This window comes from Haemaphysalis longicornis, unplaced genomic scaffold, assembly GCF_048455015.1.
Source record: "Haemaphysalis longicornis isolate Haplotype H1 unplaced genomic scaffold, Haemaphysalis longicornis Haplotype H1 scaffold_3, whole genome shotgun sequence".
NCBI classification, from domain to species: domain Eukaryota; kingdom Metazoa; phylum Arthropoda; class Arachnida; order Ixodida; family Ixodidae; genus Haemaphysalis; species Haemaphysalis longicornis.
In genome coordinates, this window is record NW_027526335.1 from 5,084,504 (window position 1) to 5,102,117 (window position 17,614).

The 17,614-nt window shown below is 48.8% G+C and overlaps 1 protein-coding gene across 1 annotated transcript in view; it reads left to right on the top strand.

Annotated features, from left to right (window-relative positions):
- Positions 1-17,614, top strand: part of LOC144173880 (glutamate receptor 1-like) — a 266,859-nt gene that overhangs the window by 140,175 nt on the left and 109,070 nt on the right. The window contains exon 3 of the mRNA XM_077702181.1: positions 16,681-16,805. Within this exon, the coding sequence (XP_077558307.1) occupies positions 16,681-16,805 (125 nt within the window). The remainder of the gene's footprint in view (positions 1-16,680; positions 16,806-17,614) is intronic.

Below are 17,614 nucleotides of genomic sequence, written 5' to 3' on the forward strand. Positions count from 1 at the left end.
GCTTTTGTTTTTGTTTCGTTTATTGGCATCTAGTTTGCATGAGACCATTTGTGCCGCGCCTCCATCGTGAGATTGCATGTACATATAAGTTCATCAATATTATCGCCAGAAAAAAAAAACATAGTAGTGTCGTCTGCATAAATAACAAATGTAGCTGTGTCACTAATATTGACAATGTCATTCAAATAAACATTAAACAGCAGAGGCCTCAGTGTACTGCCCTGCGGGACACCAGAGACCACAAGGCTAACACTGGAGTATGTGTCATTTATGTGGACAACCTGTGTTCTATTAGACAGATATGACGCTATCAACAAACCAGCAGTGCCCCTAATACCATAACACGCTAGTTTCATTATCAGTAGTTCATGGTTCAATAAATCAAAGGCTTTGGAAAAATCTAAAAAAATTCCTATGACCAGACCCTTATTTTCAAATTGTGTCAGAATATATTCTTTTTGATGCAGTAGCGCCAGTTCTGTTGATTTGTTTTTGCAGAAACCAAATTGATTTTCCGTAAGCATCTTATGTTGATCAATAAATTTACACAATCTACAGTGCAATATTTTTCAAACGCTTTAGAAAAAACAGGAAGAATAGACACAGGTCTGTAATTTCCCAGGTCATTGCGATCCCCACTTTTGTAAGGAACAGTTACTTTTTCTATCTGCATTTGTTCCGGAAATATAGCTGTAGTTATACAAATAATAAATATATGTGCGAGAACTTGCGCAATTACATCCACGACATATTTAATAGACTTCACTTGGATGTCGTTAATGTTACGGCATCGGCTGTTGCTCAAATTTGAAACTACTAACATGACTTATAGCTATTTACAGCTATTCATCCTAAAGACATCATTCGTGCCCGTGCTCCAGGTCTCGCTAAGCATAATGACAGAAAATGTAAAATCGAATTCACTGAAAAATTCTTCCAAAGACTGCACTTTATTTCTAACCAAGCGCGAGTTTAGGTGTATTGCCTTTACCGACGCAGTTGGAAAATACGAAGCGATACGGTTTAAATCAGTTGGAAGGTAAAAGTGAGATAAAGTCATTTTAATGCTTTCCTGGCGCTACAAGCAAGAAGCATGTTATTTCAGGCGGTCGAGGTCGGTCGTTCTTTGGGTACGAATGATGCGCGTCCCATCATCCGTGCGAACAAGAATCCTTCCATGAGTGTGTCATGCAAAACGGTACCCCTTATCTTTGGCACGTCCCTTTGCTGCTCGAAGCAGCTCTCTGTTTTGACGCGTGAGGTTTTCCTGAATGAACATGCGTGGTTCGCTCCCCTTTAGTTTGCTGTTTTGTTTGAGCCAAGCGTCCCTTACAGCCTGTTTCGTAAAACGGATGATTATGCCCGGAACCTTATCTGGCTTTGTTGGAATCCTGTGAACAGTTTGCACATATGCTTCTGCGAGGGGCGGAACTTCAGTTCCTCCGCTACACTATTCAACAAGGAGAGCAGGTCCTCATCAGCCACAGCAAGAATACCACGAATTTCCAAGTTAAGCTGTCTGTTTCAGAACTCAAGTTCATTAATTTCTTGTTGCAACTGTGTCTAAAAAACTTGGTTCATGCCTTCTTTTGCCTTAATTTCCGCTACTCTTTTTTTTATTCCTTTGATTTCACTTTCGTGACGGCCAACTTGTTTTTCAAATTCATCAAACCTGTCAAATATATGTGCTGGAGTGATTGCTCCATCTTCTCAACCTTTTGCGCTAGGATAGGCAGGCTGTCTAGCTTCTCGATGATGGACGCAAGAGCCAATTTGATGTCCAATTCAGAATCGCTACCCTCGCTGTTGCTAGCACGGGGTCCAACATCGCGACACTCAGGGCATCGCCAAGTTTTTCTTGCAGCTTTACTCTTTCCTTTGAAAGATTTTTCTATCACACCAGCGCATTTTCCGAAATGATATGTGCCTGAACACGCAGCAGAGTTTACATTCGGCTCATCCTCATGAAAGACGGCCCTACACGACGAACAAGTGGCAGACATTGGTTCAATTTTTCTACCACACACACTGATAATGAAATGAAAATCGGTCAATGGCAGCAACAGCAGCAGCAGCGGCAGCAATAGCAGCAGAAACGTGAATTAAGAACGCATTTTTCAGTAGGTACTAACCTGCAACGAGGGTAGTCGTTTGGTTAAAACTGCGAACAGGCCGCTGGCGCTGCTGCCAAGTGACCGCCGCCAGGAAGCTCGTCGTTTATGTTGGGCCGATGCTGTAGGCAGCGCCGGTGCAGAAGCGTCCGCCGATTCCTTCCGCAGAAACGTCCGCCGATTTCCAATTCAGGAACGATGGCTTCTAACGTTGTTAACACGGCGATCTTCGTCGAGCTGCAGCTTGGTCCATGAGGCAGGCACCGGGTTATCTTGGGCGCGGTAACTGCAACGAGGGTAGTCGTCTGGTTAGAGCTGCGAACAGGCCGCTGCCGCTGCTGCCAAGTTTGGATTCTTGAATGGACATTGGATTCTTACTGAAGATATCTCGAAGACACGAATTTTGTTGGCAATTGGTGTCATGCCTTGCATGGGTTTATACGAGAGCGTCGTACGACCACCACAATCACCAGCTTACTAATGCATCACGGAAGAAGTTAAGGTTTTGATGTACGTTCGAAAGGAAGTTGTCTTCAAGTGTTCCATTTCGCATGTGCGTGCACAAACAGTGCGAACCCCTTGAGAAACGCTTGGCCAGAAAGCGTTCACGTATTGTTACCAGAGAGCAACACCGCTTTAAAGGTGCAGTCTTAACAGCTTAGGATGGGCCGAGGGTAACATGCAGTTGTAGTTGATAAAAACTCCCAAAGGGGCATTGCATGACGCGTAAATATTTTTTCCAGTCACTCTGCTGTTAACCTAGCCTTTTTAAAGTCGGCTTCTTGCTATGTACAAACACATTGCTAAGACCTCCTTTTAATGGACAATATAAGCTATCGATACACTTTTATTTTCTTGGAATTCACGGCCCTTTAGCAACCATATACCACAAAAATTCATGTCTTCCATACCGCAAATTTCTCTAAGCTCAAATCTTCTATATGATATTATGGTTCCCCTTGATATCATGCATCCGAGTTTGTATAAACTCAAGCTCTTCGAGAGATAAAAAGACGGAAAGAGAACTCTCTTTATCAGAGGACCCAAAGATTTCTAGACATTTATAGTTGCCATATTTTTTTTTTATTTTTTTGTTCGGGGGAAGGGGTATTCGTTAAATGGGACGAAAGGCCCAAAAGAAGTAAGAAGAACGACGAAAACACAATGGCGCACTATGGGAAGCGCCATAAGAATTCAGGCACCCCTTCCGTCTAACCAGGACGATGTTTGAACGCGCAATTTTCTTGTGACAGATCATCGTCGTCTTTACATGGTGAGGTGCAGGATTTTTCTGACTAATTTTGCGCGTCCATGCACCCCTCTCCAAATCCCGATCGCGCCCGACGCGGTCCCGAGTCAGTTGGAATGATTCACCTAGTTCCAGTCCCGTGAGAGAACCCGTGGTCATATGAATCTTCCATCCTCGCCACGGTGATCTAGCTCAGATCAAGCTTCGCAACAGTGAAACGGCTCACGTTCTGGGCAGAAACAGATACAACTCCGCCGATTGATTTCCCGAACTGACTTGCACGTATTGCAGTACAAGCGACAAAACTCGGTAGGGATGAAATGATCGAAAGAGCTTGACGGCCCTTCCTTTCTGATTACGAGGTAATTGTCATGAATTTAGTGGGCCTATCGGCCGGTTCTCTCTTGTTTCTAAAAAAAAAAAAAAAGAACTGCCATACTCTGCCCTCAGATACCAGGTAGATGTATCGTATGTTGTGTTTTCTTGCTGCACAGTGTAATGTGGATATTGATGGTCTATGCCTTGAATGATAGTGGTCAACGAGCTAGTTTTTTTCAGGAATTTGGAACAGTTTTTGAAGTTTGACCGTGCTGTTGTATTTATGGGTGATTATAATTGCGTCTGTGAACCATATGATCGCGACCTACCTCTACCATCTAAGGATAGGAGCGCTGAGGTCTTGTCATCCGTCATTGCGGCTTCTGGGCTAGTGGACTCGGGGTTACCGGGAAAAGCGGCTTGTTTATACACACATTTTCAAAGGCTTTCCCGTGCTTGGTCTGACAGGATTTACATTTCCTCTGCACTCCTTTCCAATCTTCCTGTACGTGACGTCAAACCGATTTCTCTTTCGGATCACTGTCTTGTCGTTGTGAGCCTGGGCGGAGGTGGTCGCAATACTTACAGACCCCAATGGGCTCTATGGAAACTTTATTAGTCTCATTTACGGGATAAGGGTTTTTGTGGCCGTGTGCGGCAAACATTGCAGGCATGTTTTTCCATGCACTTGCCTTTACTAGCAGCATGGGAGCTGTTCAAGCAGGAAGTTCGGGGCATAGCGATTGAGCGTGTGCCGATTAATACTTTCTACAATCATTACCAGGAAAAATCATTGCTCGAAAGCCTACATAACCTCCATAAAATTGAAAGCGAAATGCCTGGCACTTCTGTGGAAGAAATTGCTACCGCAAAATATCAGCTTCAGGAGTTTGATGCGCAGCGATATCGTGGAGCACGTCTTCGGTACCGGAACAATTGTGCTATGCACTGTGAGAATACGACACGCCAGGCTTTACTTGACGAGCGCCACCAGGCGGCCACTAAGGTCATCCCGGATATAAATTAAAATGGTGTTCTTTTTAAAAGCACGAAAGAGATTACATGTTAACTTGAAAATTATTTTAAGAAACTATTCAGCGGTGCCTCTCATCCCATTGATAGTGAACTTTTGAGGCATTTTGTCTCCCTAGTAGAGCCATTGACAGATGGCGACAGTTCCATTATAAGTGCCCATATTACCCTACAAAAGATACAGGTCGCAGTCGATCAGCTTCCGGTCTCCGAAACCCCTGGCCCCGATGGATTGTCCGGAGAGTTTTATAAGGCACCCGGTGACGGTGAGGTGCTTATGATTGTTTTTTTTTTTTTAATCGCTCTGCATAGTTTATGGAGAGAGAGAGAGAAAAACACTTTATTGGTGAGACACCGGGTTCAGGTTGGGGCGGTGGCCTCAGCCCAGATGACCGAAGCGACCTGCAGCGCCCGTTGCGTCAGGGTCCGTTGATCCACGAGGCAAGAGCTACCCAAGGCCTGCTCCCAGTGGGTGGGGGTGGGGAAGGGGGGGTAAGGGTCCGCGGGGCACTCGCACAAAGAGTGGTATAGCGTGTCGAGGCTGCGGCATCTCGGACACTCTGCGGAGAGGAAGAGGTGTGGGTGGGAGTGCTGTAACTGCGTGCGATGTGGGAAGGAATGGGTTTGTAGAGTGCGCCACATCTGTGCTTCCTCTATCGTAAGTTTGGCGTTGGGCGGGGGTAGTGTTCTGCGGCTGAGGCGGTAGTGCTGTGTGATGTCTCGGTATGTGGTGAGGGCGTACCCAGTGAACTCGAGTGCGGATCCATGCGTAGAACCAAGGGAAGTGCTCGCCCGGGGTATTAATGCTCGGGCCTGTTCGTTAGCTACCTCGTTGGTTCCCACGCCAGTGTGAGCCGGGGTCCACAGCAGTATCACGGGCTGGTCGGGAGGTCTTTTCACGAGAATTTTCAGGGCTGAGGCTGAGATGTTGCCCTTCTCATAATTGCGTAGCGCCTGCTGTGAGTCTGACAGGACGACGGTCGGTGTTGGCGTCTTGGTTATGGCGAGAGCCAGGGCCGTTTCTTCTGCAGTGGTGGGGTTTGCCGTACAGATGGAGGCTTTGATTGTTGGTTGCGTTTCTGTGGCGGAGGCGATGCCTGCGATTGCGAAGGCTGCTCTGCCGGGGTACCGTGCCGCATCCACATACACGGTGTCTTTGTCTGGTGGGTAGTGCTGCGAATGGTACTGCGCGCGTGCTTCTCTTCTTCCCGCGTGGAAGGTCGGGTGCATGTTTCTGGGGATAGGTTTGACTTTGATTAGGGCTCGGATGTTTCTTGGTATCCTGGCCGGAGTGGAGTCGGTGTTGGGCGGTTGAATTTGGATCCGCTGCAGTATGGACCTGCCCGTCGTGGTCTGCGCCAGCCTGTGTATCTGTGCTGTCCGATGGGCATCGATTATCTCTCCTACGGTATTGTGAATGCCCAGGTTCGCAAGTCTGGTTGTTGAAGCAGAGTGGGGAATGTGCAGGGCCGTGCGGTAGGCTCTCCGAAGTAGAGCGTCGAGCGAATCTTTGTGCGATTGGGTTAAGTTCACATAAGGCAGGTGATAACTGAATCTGCTGACTACAAAGCCTTGTACGATCCTTAGTCTCTCTTCCTCTGTGAGGCATTTCGGTAGCATTTCGGCTACGGCACTCAAAATTATCCTCCAAAATCCCCCTCATCAACCAGTCGACATCGTCTGGACTCCGGCCCACACTGGAGTGGGAGGCAACGAGGCGGCCCACAAAGCAGCACGAGAACTCACCAGCCGTGCTGGGCTCGCTCCTGCTCCCTACCATGGTGCTCGGTCGGCCCGCGATCGACTGCTCTCGTACCAAGAGGTCACGGAGCATTACCGCCTCTCCCGCCGCCGCTATCCCCCTGCCCACACATCCCTCACCAACGATCAGGAGCGCCTATGGCGACTCCTTCAGACAAACTCCCTCGCCAGTCGGTCCCTCCTCCACAAGATCTATCCCTCTGAGTTCCCTTCACCCAACTGTCCCCTATGTGACTCCCTGGACACTCTAACCCACGCCATGTGGGCCTGCCCTCTTAACCCACTCCCCCCATCTCCAGCGTCGAGCAGTGGGAGGACGCGCTGGGCAGCTCGCAACCGGGGGTGCAGCTACTTCTGGTTGACCGAGCTGCCACCGTCGCCGCCAGCCTTCGGCCGGCAGCCACCACGCGTTCCTAGCCAACTTGCTTGGAAATAAAGTGATTTCTCTCTCTCTCTCTCCTCTGTGAGGCCACGTTGCCTTGAGGTTATTCTTCTTAGCATGGAAATTGTTTGTATCGTGTGTGATCGTAGGACGCGTACTGTCTCGGTTGTCCCTCTGTTGGCCTGTATCCGTAGTCCTAGTATTTTTATGCTTGAGACCGTGGGTATGTTTTGTCCTCCGATGTCGACTTTGATGGGCGGTTGGGTGGCCGGTTTCGTCCTGGGGGGATGAAGGATCATCAGTTCGGATTTTGTCGTTGAGTAAGTGAGGCCCGCCTTGGTTGCGAGTTCCGCGATTATTTCGGCGCCTGTCCTTAGTGTCTGTTCGATGCCGGCGTCGCTGCCCCGGTTAACCCAAAGGGTAATATCATCTGCGTATATAGTTGATCTTAGTCCTGGGATGCTGTATAATGCTTTGGCCATCGGTCGGATTGCGAGGTTGAAGAGCAAAGGCGAAATTACGGCTCCCTGGGGGGTTCCCTTGTCTGGCATCTTGAAGATCTGTGTTTGGGACGTTCCTAGCTTCATCCTGGCCGTCCGGCCTGTGAGGAAGGATTTGACATAAGCGAATGTTCTTTCTCCTAGCCCGAGCGTGGAGATTTCTGTGAGTATTGCCTTGTGCGAGACGTTATCAAAGGCTTTGTGGAGGTCAATGGCTAAAATGGCCGCGTTGTCTTTTTTCGGTGGGTGGTCTAATAAGTCGTGTTGAATCTGTAGAAGTGCGTCCTGAGTGGAGAGCCTTGGTCTGAAACCGAGTTGGTTGTGTGGTAGCATGTCGTTCGTCTCGAGGTAATCTACTATGCGGGAGTTCACGACCTGTTCCATGAGTTTCCCCACGCACGACGTAAGCGATATTGGTCTGAGATTTTCTATTTTTATTGGCTTGCTTGGCTTTGGAATGAGTGTTATGTTAGCATGCTTCCAGTCAGGGGGCACTTCCCCCTCCCGCCACACCTTGTTAAAGTAGTCTGTTAGAGTCTGAATCGCCGTCTCCTCTAGATGTCGTAGTATCTTGTTGGATATCTTGTCTTCTCCAGGTGAGGTCGCTCTTCTGAGTTCTCTAATGGCGGCGTGCACCTCTTCGAATGTGAATTCGGCGTCTAGCATTTCGTTGCTCGCGCCCATATAATGCGGAGGGGGAGAGCGCGCACTATCATTTTGCGTTGCGTATAGTTTAATAAGCTCCCCATGCATTTGTAATTCCGAGCCCTGGTAATCTTGTATAAGTTTCGTGATCTTCTTTGCCGATTCTGTCTTGTTGTTACTGGGGTCGATTAGTTTCCGTAGGATCGCCCACGTGCGCTTCATCGATAGTGTGCCGCGCATTTCGTCACACACTTGGAGCCACTGTAATCGCGTCAGGTAGTCTGCGTGTTTGGCTATTGCTATCTTAAGGTTCTGTAGCTTTTTTCTCAGTGCTTTCCTGTGCCGGTGTTTTTTCCATCTCGCTTCGATGCTGCGATACGCGTCCCACATGTGCTGTAGTTTAGAATCGACGTACGGGGCCGGGATCATGGGGTCTACTGGTGCGTCGCTGCCTTCTTTGCATTTTAAAATGTTCTGCGTCCATTCTCTGATGTTGCTTTCTGAAAGTTCTTTGGGTGGTTCCACTTGCGCACATTTCTGTCTGAATAGATCCCAGTTGGTGAGGGGTTTCCTTGGTGGCTCATGTGCCAGCCGCGTCGTGTAGTTGACTTTTAATTCTATTATGTGGTGGTCGCTCCCAAAGTTCTGAGAGGTGACCCTCCATTTTCCCGCTACTATTTTGTGCGTTAGGGTTAGGTCCGGTGTTGTGTCCCTTTGCACGCTGTTGCCGATGCGGGTTGGGGTTCCTGGCGTATTGTGTATAGTGAGGCCCAAAGTCTGCATTAATTCCTCTAGTTTCCTGCCCTTGCTCGTTGTCTTATGGTATCCCCATGCCTCGTGTGGAGCATTAAAGTCTCCTACTATTATCAGGGGTTGCTGTCCGGCTATTCTCAGGGCTTCGAGCAGGAGGGGCTTGAAGTTGTGGGTCGTCTGTTTTGGAGGGCTGTAAACGTTGAGCACGTGGAGCGGCTGTTGTCCTTTCTTGACTGGCAATAGAGTGGTGAATATGTGCGGTATATTTGTGTTGGTGATTTCGCTAGTGGACGTGCATATGTTTCTGTTTACGAGTGTAGCTAGTTGCGGGTGATCGGGGTGTGTGTGTGCTGTGTAGTTGAGAAGTTTGGTGTTGGGTCCTGTCTCCTGTAATGCTATGACGTCGGGTTGTTCATTTAGCGTGGACAAGTGGGCTTGCAGCTGGCTTCTCTTAGCTCTGTAGCCTCTGCAGTTCCACTGCCATATGGTGATTTGTCTAGAAGTCGGCATCTTGCTCGATATCTATTGGTAGAGGGGTCATGCTTGCCTGGTCGGTTGGGTTGCTTGCCGGTGCCTCCGCGCTCGCCAGACCAAGTAGTTCCGCGCGCAGGGCCGTTATGGATTCTTTTAGGGTGGCGTTAAGTGATCGAAGCATTTCTTGTTTGAGTTCTTCCATGTCTACTCTGACCTTGTTGTCGTCGGATTTCGGGGTAGTCGCCGGCTTTCTCATGTTTTTGCGCTTAAGTGGTGGCGGGGTGGGTTCTGTCTCCGCGGCGTTGCTGGTTGTCAGCTTCGCTATCTGCGCTTTAAGGTTACTGTTCTCTGCCCTCAGTTGGGCGTTCTCGCTTCTAAGTAGGGCTATGTCGGCTCGCATATTTTGCATCTCTTTTAGAATAAGATCAAGTTTGCTATCCTGAGCTGTGGGGGGTATATTATGTAGGGGAGGAGGGGTGAAGTTGGGAGCGAAAAGGCCCTGGGTACTCGCCTGTGCTGGTGTAACCATTGTTGCGGTGCTGGTCGCTCCTTTGAGAACTTGGATGTAACTCCGCTTTTGCCCCAGTGGTGGCAGTTGTTTCACCTGCGTCGTCTTCTCGGGGGGTTTGGTAGTCTTGTGGTTGCGGTTCCCCTCTGTCTGGAGTGGTTTGCCTTGGTTGGTGCTGCTCTGTTGATTGTTGGTTAATACCTTCGGCGTCTCGTTCTTGATGTGTGGTGGTCTACGCCTTGGTTGGAAGCGGCGGGGGCAACCCGCGGCTCCCGTTGGGTGCGCCTCTCCGCACAGGATACAGTTCGGTTTGCACGGGTGCTGTTCCGGGGCTTGGGCTAGGCCGCACGCGGGGCATCTTTGGGTTGGTGGTTGGTTGGGGCAGACGTCTTTTCGATGGCCCGGCTGCCAACAGTTGAAGCAGGCCTCTGATTTCCGCTTGAACGGGTGGCAGCGGAGGGTGGCCGCCCTGTAGCGGACCCAGAATGGCACGTGAGGTCCCTGGAACAGCACTTGGACCAGGGTGGAGTTCCTCAGCCGCTTGGCGTCTAGTATGTGGAGGTCGTGGTTGTAGGCTACCAGGCTGTGCATAATTTCTTCCTGAGTGTCGTTTTCTGGCACGGTGAATATTACTCCAACCGCGGTATCGGATGGCGGGGGGATGTGGTTGCACAGGGTGTACGTGCCGTTGGGCAGTTGAAGATGGGTCATGCCGAGGTACTTGTGCGCTCTCTCCTCAGAGGGAGTGCTGACAATGATGAAATTTGCTTTGTGATGGATTCTGACTTGGTCCTCGTTGGGTAGTGGTCCGCCGGCCTGCGTCAAAACGTAGTCCGCTAGCGTGGCGGCCGGGATCATGTGGAGGTCCAGTCCACCTTGAGGGCGGAGGATTATCTTTACATCGTCGTCGGGCAGTGGACTCTCTGGAGGCGGGGGTCTTGGTCTTCTCCGCTGTTGAGGGGGTCGTCGTCCTTTGAGTGGCTCATTACGCGTCGCCGGTTGTCGGGAGAGGTTCTTGATCTTGTGGCGGATCTGCTGCCATTCTGGCTTCAGCAGCTCCGCGGGGTCTATTGCTGATCCCTCGACGGAGACTTCCATTCTGGGAGGCAGTAGGCTCGCGCCCGCTGGGCCTGCTGGCGCAGCGTGGCACGTGCTCATGCGGCGCGAGGCGCGCCGGGCGTGCAACGAGCCTGGCAGGAGTAGAAGAGCACGAGCGCTCCTTGGTGGAACGGTTGTTAGGGTTAGCGCAGCGGCGTGGCAGGGTCTTGCACTTGATCGCTATTGGCGTGAGGAATATTCGTCAACACTCACTCCAAGAGGTCTTCGTATGCGGGCTGACTGTTGACCGCTCCTCTGGTAGCATCTGTTGGTGGCTGGGTCCGTTTTTTCGGGTTTGTGGTCCTTCAAAGACGGAGCCGACGAGACGAGGGTCTGTCCATCACGGCCACCTGGTGGCGAATCTATGGAAAACGCGAATGCTGAATAGGCACGCTGAGCCTATGGTTTCTTCCAGATCACACTTCTACCAAATGATCATTAATCTTAAAGACGTCGATGATCAAAATGATTTTCGCCCTGACTGGCATGCCCTCCTTATTAGTTGTTCACTGTTGCCCCTGTTTTAAAACAAGTGTGCATGATTGCTCATTGTGTTTACTTTTCTGTTTCATCCTGTAATCAACCCATTTGCATATTTACATAGTTGGAAATAGGTGTTGTAAATATCATTTCCTACACTGACATGTAGTGCAATAAATACCACGCGGAAAACAAAAAAACACATGTCGAAATAGAGCAATCGGATAGACGCCGGCTTCATAACATGAGTGACCCGGGTTCAATTTTCGCAACGGGAAGCGTTTTGTTTTTCCTTTCAGCTAACTCGTTTTCGTGTTACAAACACCATCATTGAGAAAACTAAAGTTTCGCTTTAATGACGTTTTCTAACGTGGCTAACATAATTTGAAGTGTTGCTGTTCCAGTTCTGTCGGAGTGAAACTGTACCAATTTTACTCAGACACAAAGAAAACCAGTAAACGTTTGGTCCCGCTTGTACGAACAATCCGTGACCTTTGAACAATCTTCACCGTGATTGGCCCTTTGTACATGTTTTTCCTATGCACTTCGGCTTGTTTCCCACTAGTAACGCTGTTATTGCTCCTAGGAGTTCTCTCATTATCATTACTGTTTGTGCAAGGGAGAAACTCTCGGCGATGAGGTGTTGATGGCGCCGAAATGAGCTCCTTCGGCCCCTGATCAACAGGACGGTGGTGGCGGCATGCGGGCCACGCGAAGGAAGATCTGGTTGCCCCCGGGCAAAGAAGAAAAGAGCGTAGAAAGAGGCGCGAACACCACGGGAGCACGCCGCGGGAGCTTTGATAGCGGTGCGGCTATCGACCGGTCAATTAACGGGCTTAACGGACTGCGCGGACACAAAATCAATAAGGTGGCAATGCCTCCGTTTGTCATGATTAGGCGCCTCACTGCTCACCTCGCTGCGTTGCGTAAGCGACGCCGAGAAATAAAACCAGCCCCACCTGCCCGCTGGGCCGGGAATAAAAGGAGGACGGGGGTTAGAGAGTAAAAACACAGTGTGCCGGCGTTGCATACTATCCTGTGTTTCTTTCCCAGCTACGAACCTCGCAGAAACAGCGGTATACCCGCGATCGTGAACATAGTAGAAAGGGAGAGCAAATATTTCAACTGGGCGCAGAGGGTGACTATGTTTTCGCCTAATTCAAGTGCAATCTTTCGCGCTACAAAATTTGTTCGAGAAAAACTAGACGTCCTTTATGACCCAAATGTTCTTTTATGTTTCAGACGCCCCACATTAATGGACCTCATTGATGGGTCAGTTACATAGTTAACATGACAAAACTACATCACGGTTTAAAGGAAAACAAAAGCATAGAACCAGGACTGTTTTTTATATCTACAAACTGACAAACCCGAACGACAATTAAGCCCCACGCTGACGTAGCGGCATCCTTACTGACCCGGGAATTAAAAAAAAATATAGATGTCTACACAGTGAGCACATCCCGTTTTGGTTAGTCAGACAGGGCAACAGGTGTCGCGCCGCCCTTGACAAGCCCCTCTTGTTCTCAATAACGCTCTCGATAGCCTGAGGAGGTCGGTTGGGTTGTCCTTCACGTCGGCTTAGGGAGTGGCACATAGCATTAACCGTTGAGTCTATCCCTGTCTGCAGTCTGGAATCCTTTTGGCAACCATGGTATTGCTCTGCAGTGTCCGGCGTGGCGAATTTTTTTGCAGGCAATGGTTACCAATGCGAACCGTTTACAGGGCCTAACAAGCCACGGGCACGCTAGCACATCGGCATGCCAACAAACGCGCTCGCTGTTAGGCAACCACACTTCTGAGAGGAGGAGGAGGAGGAATAAATGTTTATTCCATGAGCGCTGGTGCTGCTGTTACGGCACCCGCCCGGTGGGGGGCGTCCCTAGTCTGGGATGCCCTGCCCTTGGCTGGCAGTCCAGACCCTCTTCACCAGTATACGCTGGGTCCCAGGGTCTGGACTTTTCAGGCAGGCCACCCACTGCTCGTAAGAGGGGGAAGGGTTGGGGGGTAGGCCTGGAGTTTGTCCGCAGTCCCATACTTGGGGTATAGCGTGCCCGGCAAGGGACATAAATTGCAAGTGGCCGGGTATATGGTGGGGTAGATCGCGTGAAGAAGGGTGCGATGGGGATAGGAGTTTGTTTGTATCCTTCCCAGGCTGGTGGCTTCTTGTTTCGTTAACTGGGGACATGGAGCCGGGAATATTCTTCTGCTTTGGCGATAGTGGGCCAAAATGTCTCCATATTTGACAGGCTGGTGGCTTCTTGTCTCGATAACTGGGGATGTGGAGCCGGGAATATTCTTCTGCTTTGGCGACAGTGGGCCAAAATGTCTCCATATTTGACAAGAGGTTCAGGTAGGCTGTAATAAACCTTCGTACTTAAGGCTGTCACCATTAAAGCTTAGGTCGCCTTCCCAAAACATTCTTCGCACTGAAACTACCGAGCCTGCGGTAATAGATGCCCAACGAGCATACAAATTCGCAAAAGGCGTATCTTGCGATCTTAGCTGAACAACGCTTCTTCTTCTTGGCTATAAGTGACGGCTAACTCTTCGCTGCAAAAATTAAACGATAATTAAGAACGCCTTCCCACGTTCGCTGTCGATTTCTACGTATATACGCAGCGCATCTGTAGTTTATTTTTCCAAACTTGGCGAACCCGCCATGGTGGTACAATGGCCAAAGCGTTGAGCTGCTCAGCACAGGGATTCCCGCTTTGATTCCCGGCCGCTGCAGCTGCTTTTCAGACTGAGGCAAAAAGTAAAAACTCCCGTGTGTCGGGATTTAGGCGCACGTTAAAGAACCCCAGGGAGTCACAATTAATCCCTAGCCGTCCACTACGGCGCTTCTAATAGTCAGTTGTAGCTTTGGTGGGTTAAACGCCTAAAATTTTAATAAAAGCATTGACGCGATGTTCCTTGCAGAAACGAACACCCGATAACACTTTAGACGGCCTCTTCCCCGCCCTTCCCCCAGGCAAAGGTCAGCCAAAGGTGATTATGTAAGCAGTAATTAGAACCACAGCCGAGTATGGAACCTGCAGTAATTAGAGATTTATATTTAGGGGGCCAAAAAGAGATGCAAGCTCCCAGAATATATGGCAAGCATGTTTGTGGCGCGCACGCATGACACCAATTCTTTTCGTTTGTTTGTTTTTCTGAAAATTACGAAGTATATTACAAAAAATAATCACCTTTTTCAGCGCTCAACCGTAAAAGGACCATTTTACCAGCCCAGGATGTGCTTAGGTATTTCTGGGAACACGTTTAAACTCATTCAGCAAGTTACGAAAGAATTTTTTTGAACCCTGGAATATTTGGTTACATCCGCATCAGTAATAATAAGACGAAACGCGCAACTAGATAATCTTCCAGCGTGAACTGTATGGAAGTATTTGTGAAGCTACGGTTCAATTACTTGTTGTTCAATTCACCTCATAAAAAGTTAAATTTCTGAAAGCCCTGAAAGGTGATTTTTTTGCGTTTGGATAAACACTTGTTACTCAAGAAAAAAAAAACCAGTTCGGTAACCTGACTTGCATAAAAGTTGCATAAAACACCCGCTTAAACACTTTTTTTGTGTCCTTAGCGGCGATATTTCAGAAATTCTACTTCACTGGGTCACCGCGTAAAAAAATTAAAACCTTCCTAATTTCCAGGCAACGGGCCCAGCTAGGTGATGGTGAATCAATCAGCCAGTCACGCAGTAAATTTTCTTGAAAAGCTTGAAAAGGAATTGTTTGTACGTTTCGACTCGGGGGCTGCCCTTCGTCAAAATTTCATAAAATTTATCATAGCGTATTTCTTATTGGGCACTTGTCACACCAACAGAGATCCGAAGAGTCCTTTTGGTCGCAGCAAGGTCAACCGCGAGCACCGCATTAGACGCAACAAGAGCCCATTAGAGGCAGCTGTCTCAGATTTATTCCGGGCCGTGCCACGAGAGCATCCCGCCAAGCTGCCCCAGCAACCTATCATTATCTAATTTCTGATGTCGCTCCTGCGTCCCCGCTAACGATTTTTTTTCTCAACCCGAGGCAGCTCCCACATGCACGGCTCGCAACCGGTAGCACAAAGTATCTCTATCGGCAGAACCCGAGAAACGGTGGCGCCAGAATCATGGGCGGAATGGGACCGGTAGATGTGGGAGTCAGGCGAGCCCGTAGAGTTTCGTACTAATTAATATACTCTAGAGGGAGATGTGGCGCCATTGTCTAGGGGAGCCGTGCTTCAGCGAGCGTTCCGTCATGTACCGGGCAGGCACGTTCTATTTGTCCTTGGCATGGCTCACGAACAGGCTGCGAAGTTGCCTCTGGCTGCAAAATTGCAACAATATCAATGCAGAAGCTTAATCGAATTCATTTTATTATTATAAAATAAAGCTCCAGAAAGATGTATTTGTCAGGGATTATTTAGAAGCTTCATGCAAGATGAACAAAAAAAAACAATGTTACCCGTTTTTATTGATTTTGGCTTCAAGACGAAAAAAAAAAGCCATGTGGCTAACCAAGCCAAGGAGGCGAGGAACGTCGCAAGCTGCAATGGCGTCGCCCGCGGCGGCCCGCGAATGCAGCGCCAGATTTCCCTCTAGTATATATTAGTACGAAACTCTATGAGGCGAGCCTGGCCAGCGATGGTGCCACTGCCGCTTAGGATTGCGGGAATAAAAGAACCCGATCCACATTCTGCGGTTCAAATCACCTTCTTCCTTGCAACAAATTGGAGCGTGTCCCGCAACTTTCTTGATAACTTGATAAATCTCTTCTGACCACGCTGAAAAAGGATGTCCTGCGTTGAAAACAGAAAGAAAAATAACACGTTCTGCTGCGGCGACAGTATTCCTCAGTTTTTACATCAACGCTTATTAGTCAAAAGGACTGCTACCATGTCAACACTGCTACCATGTCAACCCCAATTACTTAAAGCAGCAGCGATAGAGCTGTAGATCCGGAAGGGGTTTTTTTTTTTTTTTTTTTTTGCAACTGAACACTGTGAAGAAGAAAAATAGTCGTCAAGTCACCTTCTTAGGTCGGTAATCGACTGTCGGCTAAAACATATCACAACAAATGTTACAACGTATACTTATTTACAAGCCTATATCATTATATCTAAAGCTTCAGCGCGGTTGACGTCCAGGTTTCCGCAAGATGTATCGCCCAAGAAAGCCACGAGCACGCTTATCGCTCGCTTCTACTTTGAGTTGCAAGTTAGAAAAGTGCTCTTCGAGCAGGTGTGGACCATTACCAGTTAGCTTCTGGCGAAAAGTAACGTCATTAATCTTGCTGACACTTCTTCTCCGCGACGTGCTTTCCTCACCCGGCCTCTCTCTCTCTCTCTCCCTCTCTTTCCCCTTTCTCCGCTGCTGGCTCCAGTGTGCGCGATAATGAAGAACGGCACCTTCTCCATCATCGGACCCACCACGGCCACGTCTTACGCAACCCTGGCCTCCTACGCCAACACCTTCCGGATGCCCTTTGTGAGCCCCGCCTTTCCACAGGTAAGGAAGCCCACGCGCGGCACATTTCTCAACTCCAGGAAGCCGCCCGATTTCTTCATTTTTCTTTCCTCCTCCCCCCCCCCCCCCCCCCCCACCCCCTTTTTTTTTCTTCGCACCCGCGGAGGCTTTTCAGTGTCTTTCGGACTCATCTTTGGAGCTGTTTCGTTAGCTTGCTTATATTTCTTCCGCGTCGTTTTGTGATCCGACTCAACTCTTCCTTCACCTTCTAGAGCTTTACTTTTCTTTTTTCAAATGTAACAAACTATTTGATCTATGTCCAGTTTTTGGCGTATTTTGTTCGTTTTACTGTTGGGGGGGGGGGGGGGGGGACGTCTTTTGGAATTTTCCTCACTTTACATTTTGTGAAAAGCGGCTTCTAACTCAGGAAACCAGCAAGATAGGTTAAAATTTGTTAGCCGCAGCACGTGTTGGTGTTCTGGTCCTTCTGTTTTTTTAATTTTATCTTAGTTTTGGTCAGTCACGGCGACTTAGGAGTTTATTGTAAAGGGGCCCTGCAACATTTTTTTATCTTTTTTTCTAAATCCTAAACGCTTTCAGAACGTAGTCAACAAACATATTCTTACTTAGAACAGGGGATCACAAAGCACCTCAGCCAAAAATTACTGCTCTATGAATATCTGGTAACTTGGCAACTTATTCAAAACTTTTGCTCTCTTTTCCGGTCCTGGCGTTCTTCAAGCGCTCGAATTACGCCATTAAGCGTCGCTTTTCAAGCGCTGTCCCCGCGAAAGCCCACTATCTCTAATATATTCATAGGATGTTCGGTTCTTTGAACAGCGACTGTTACT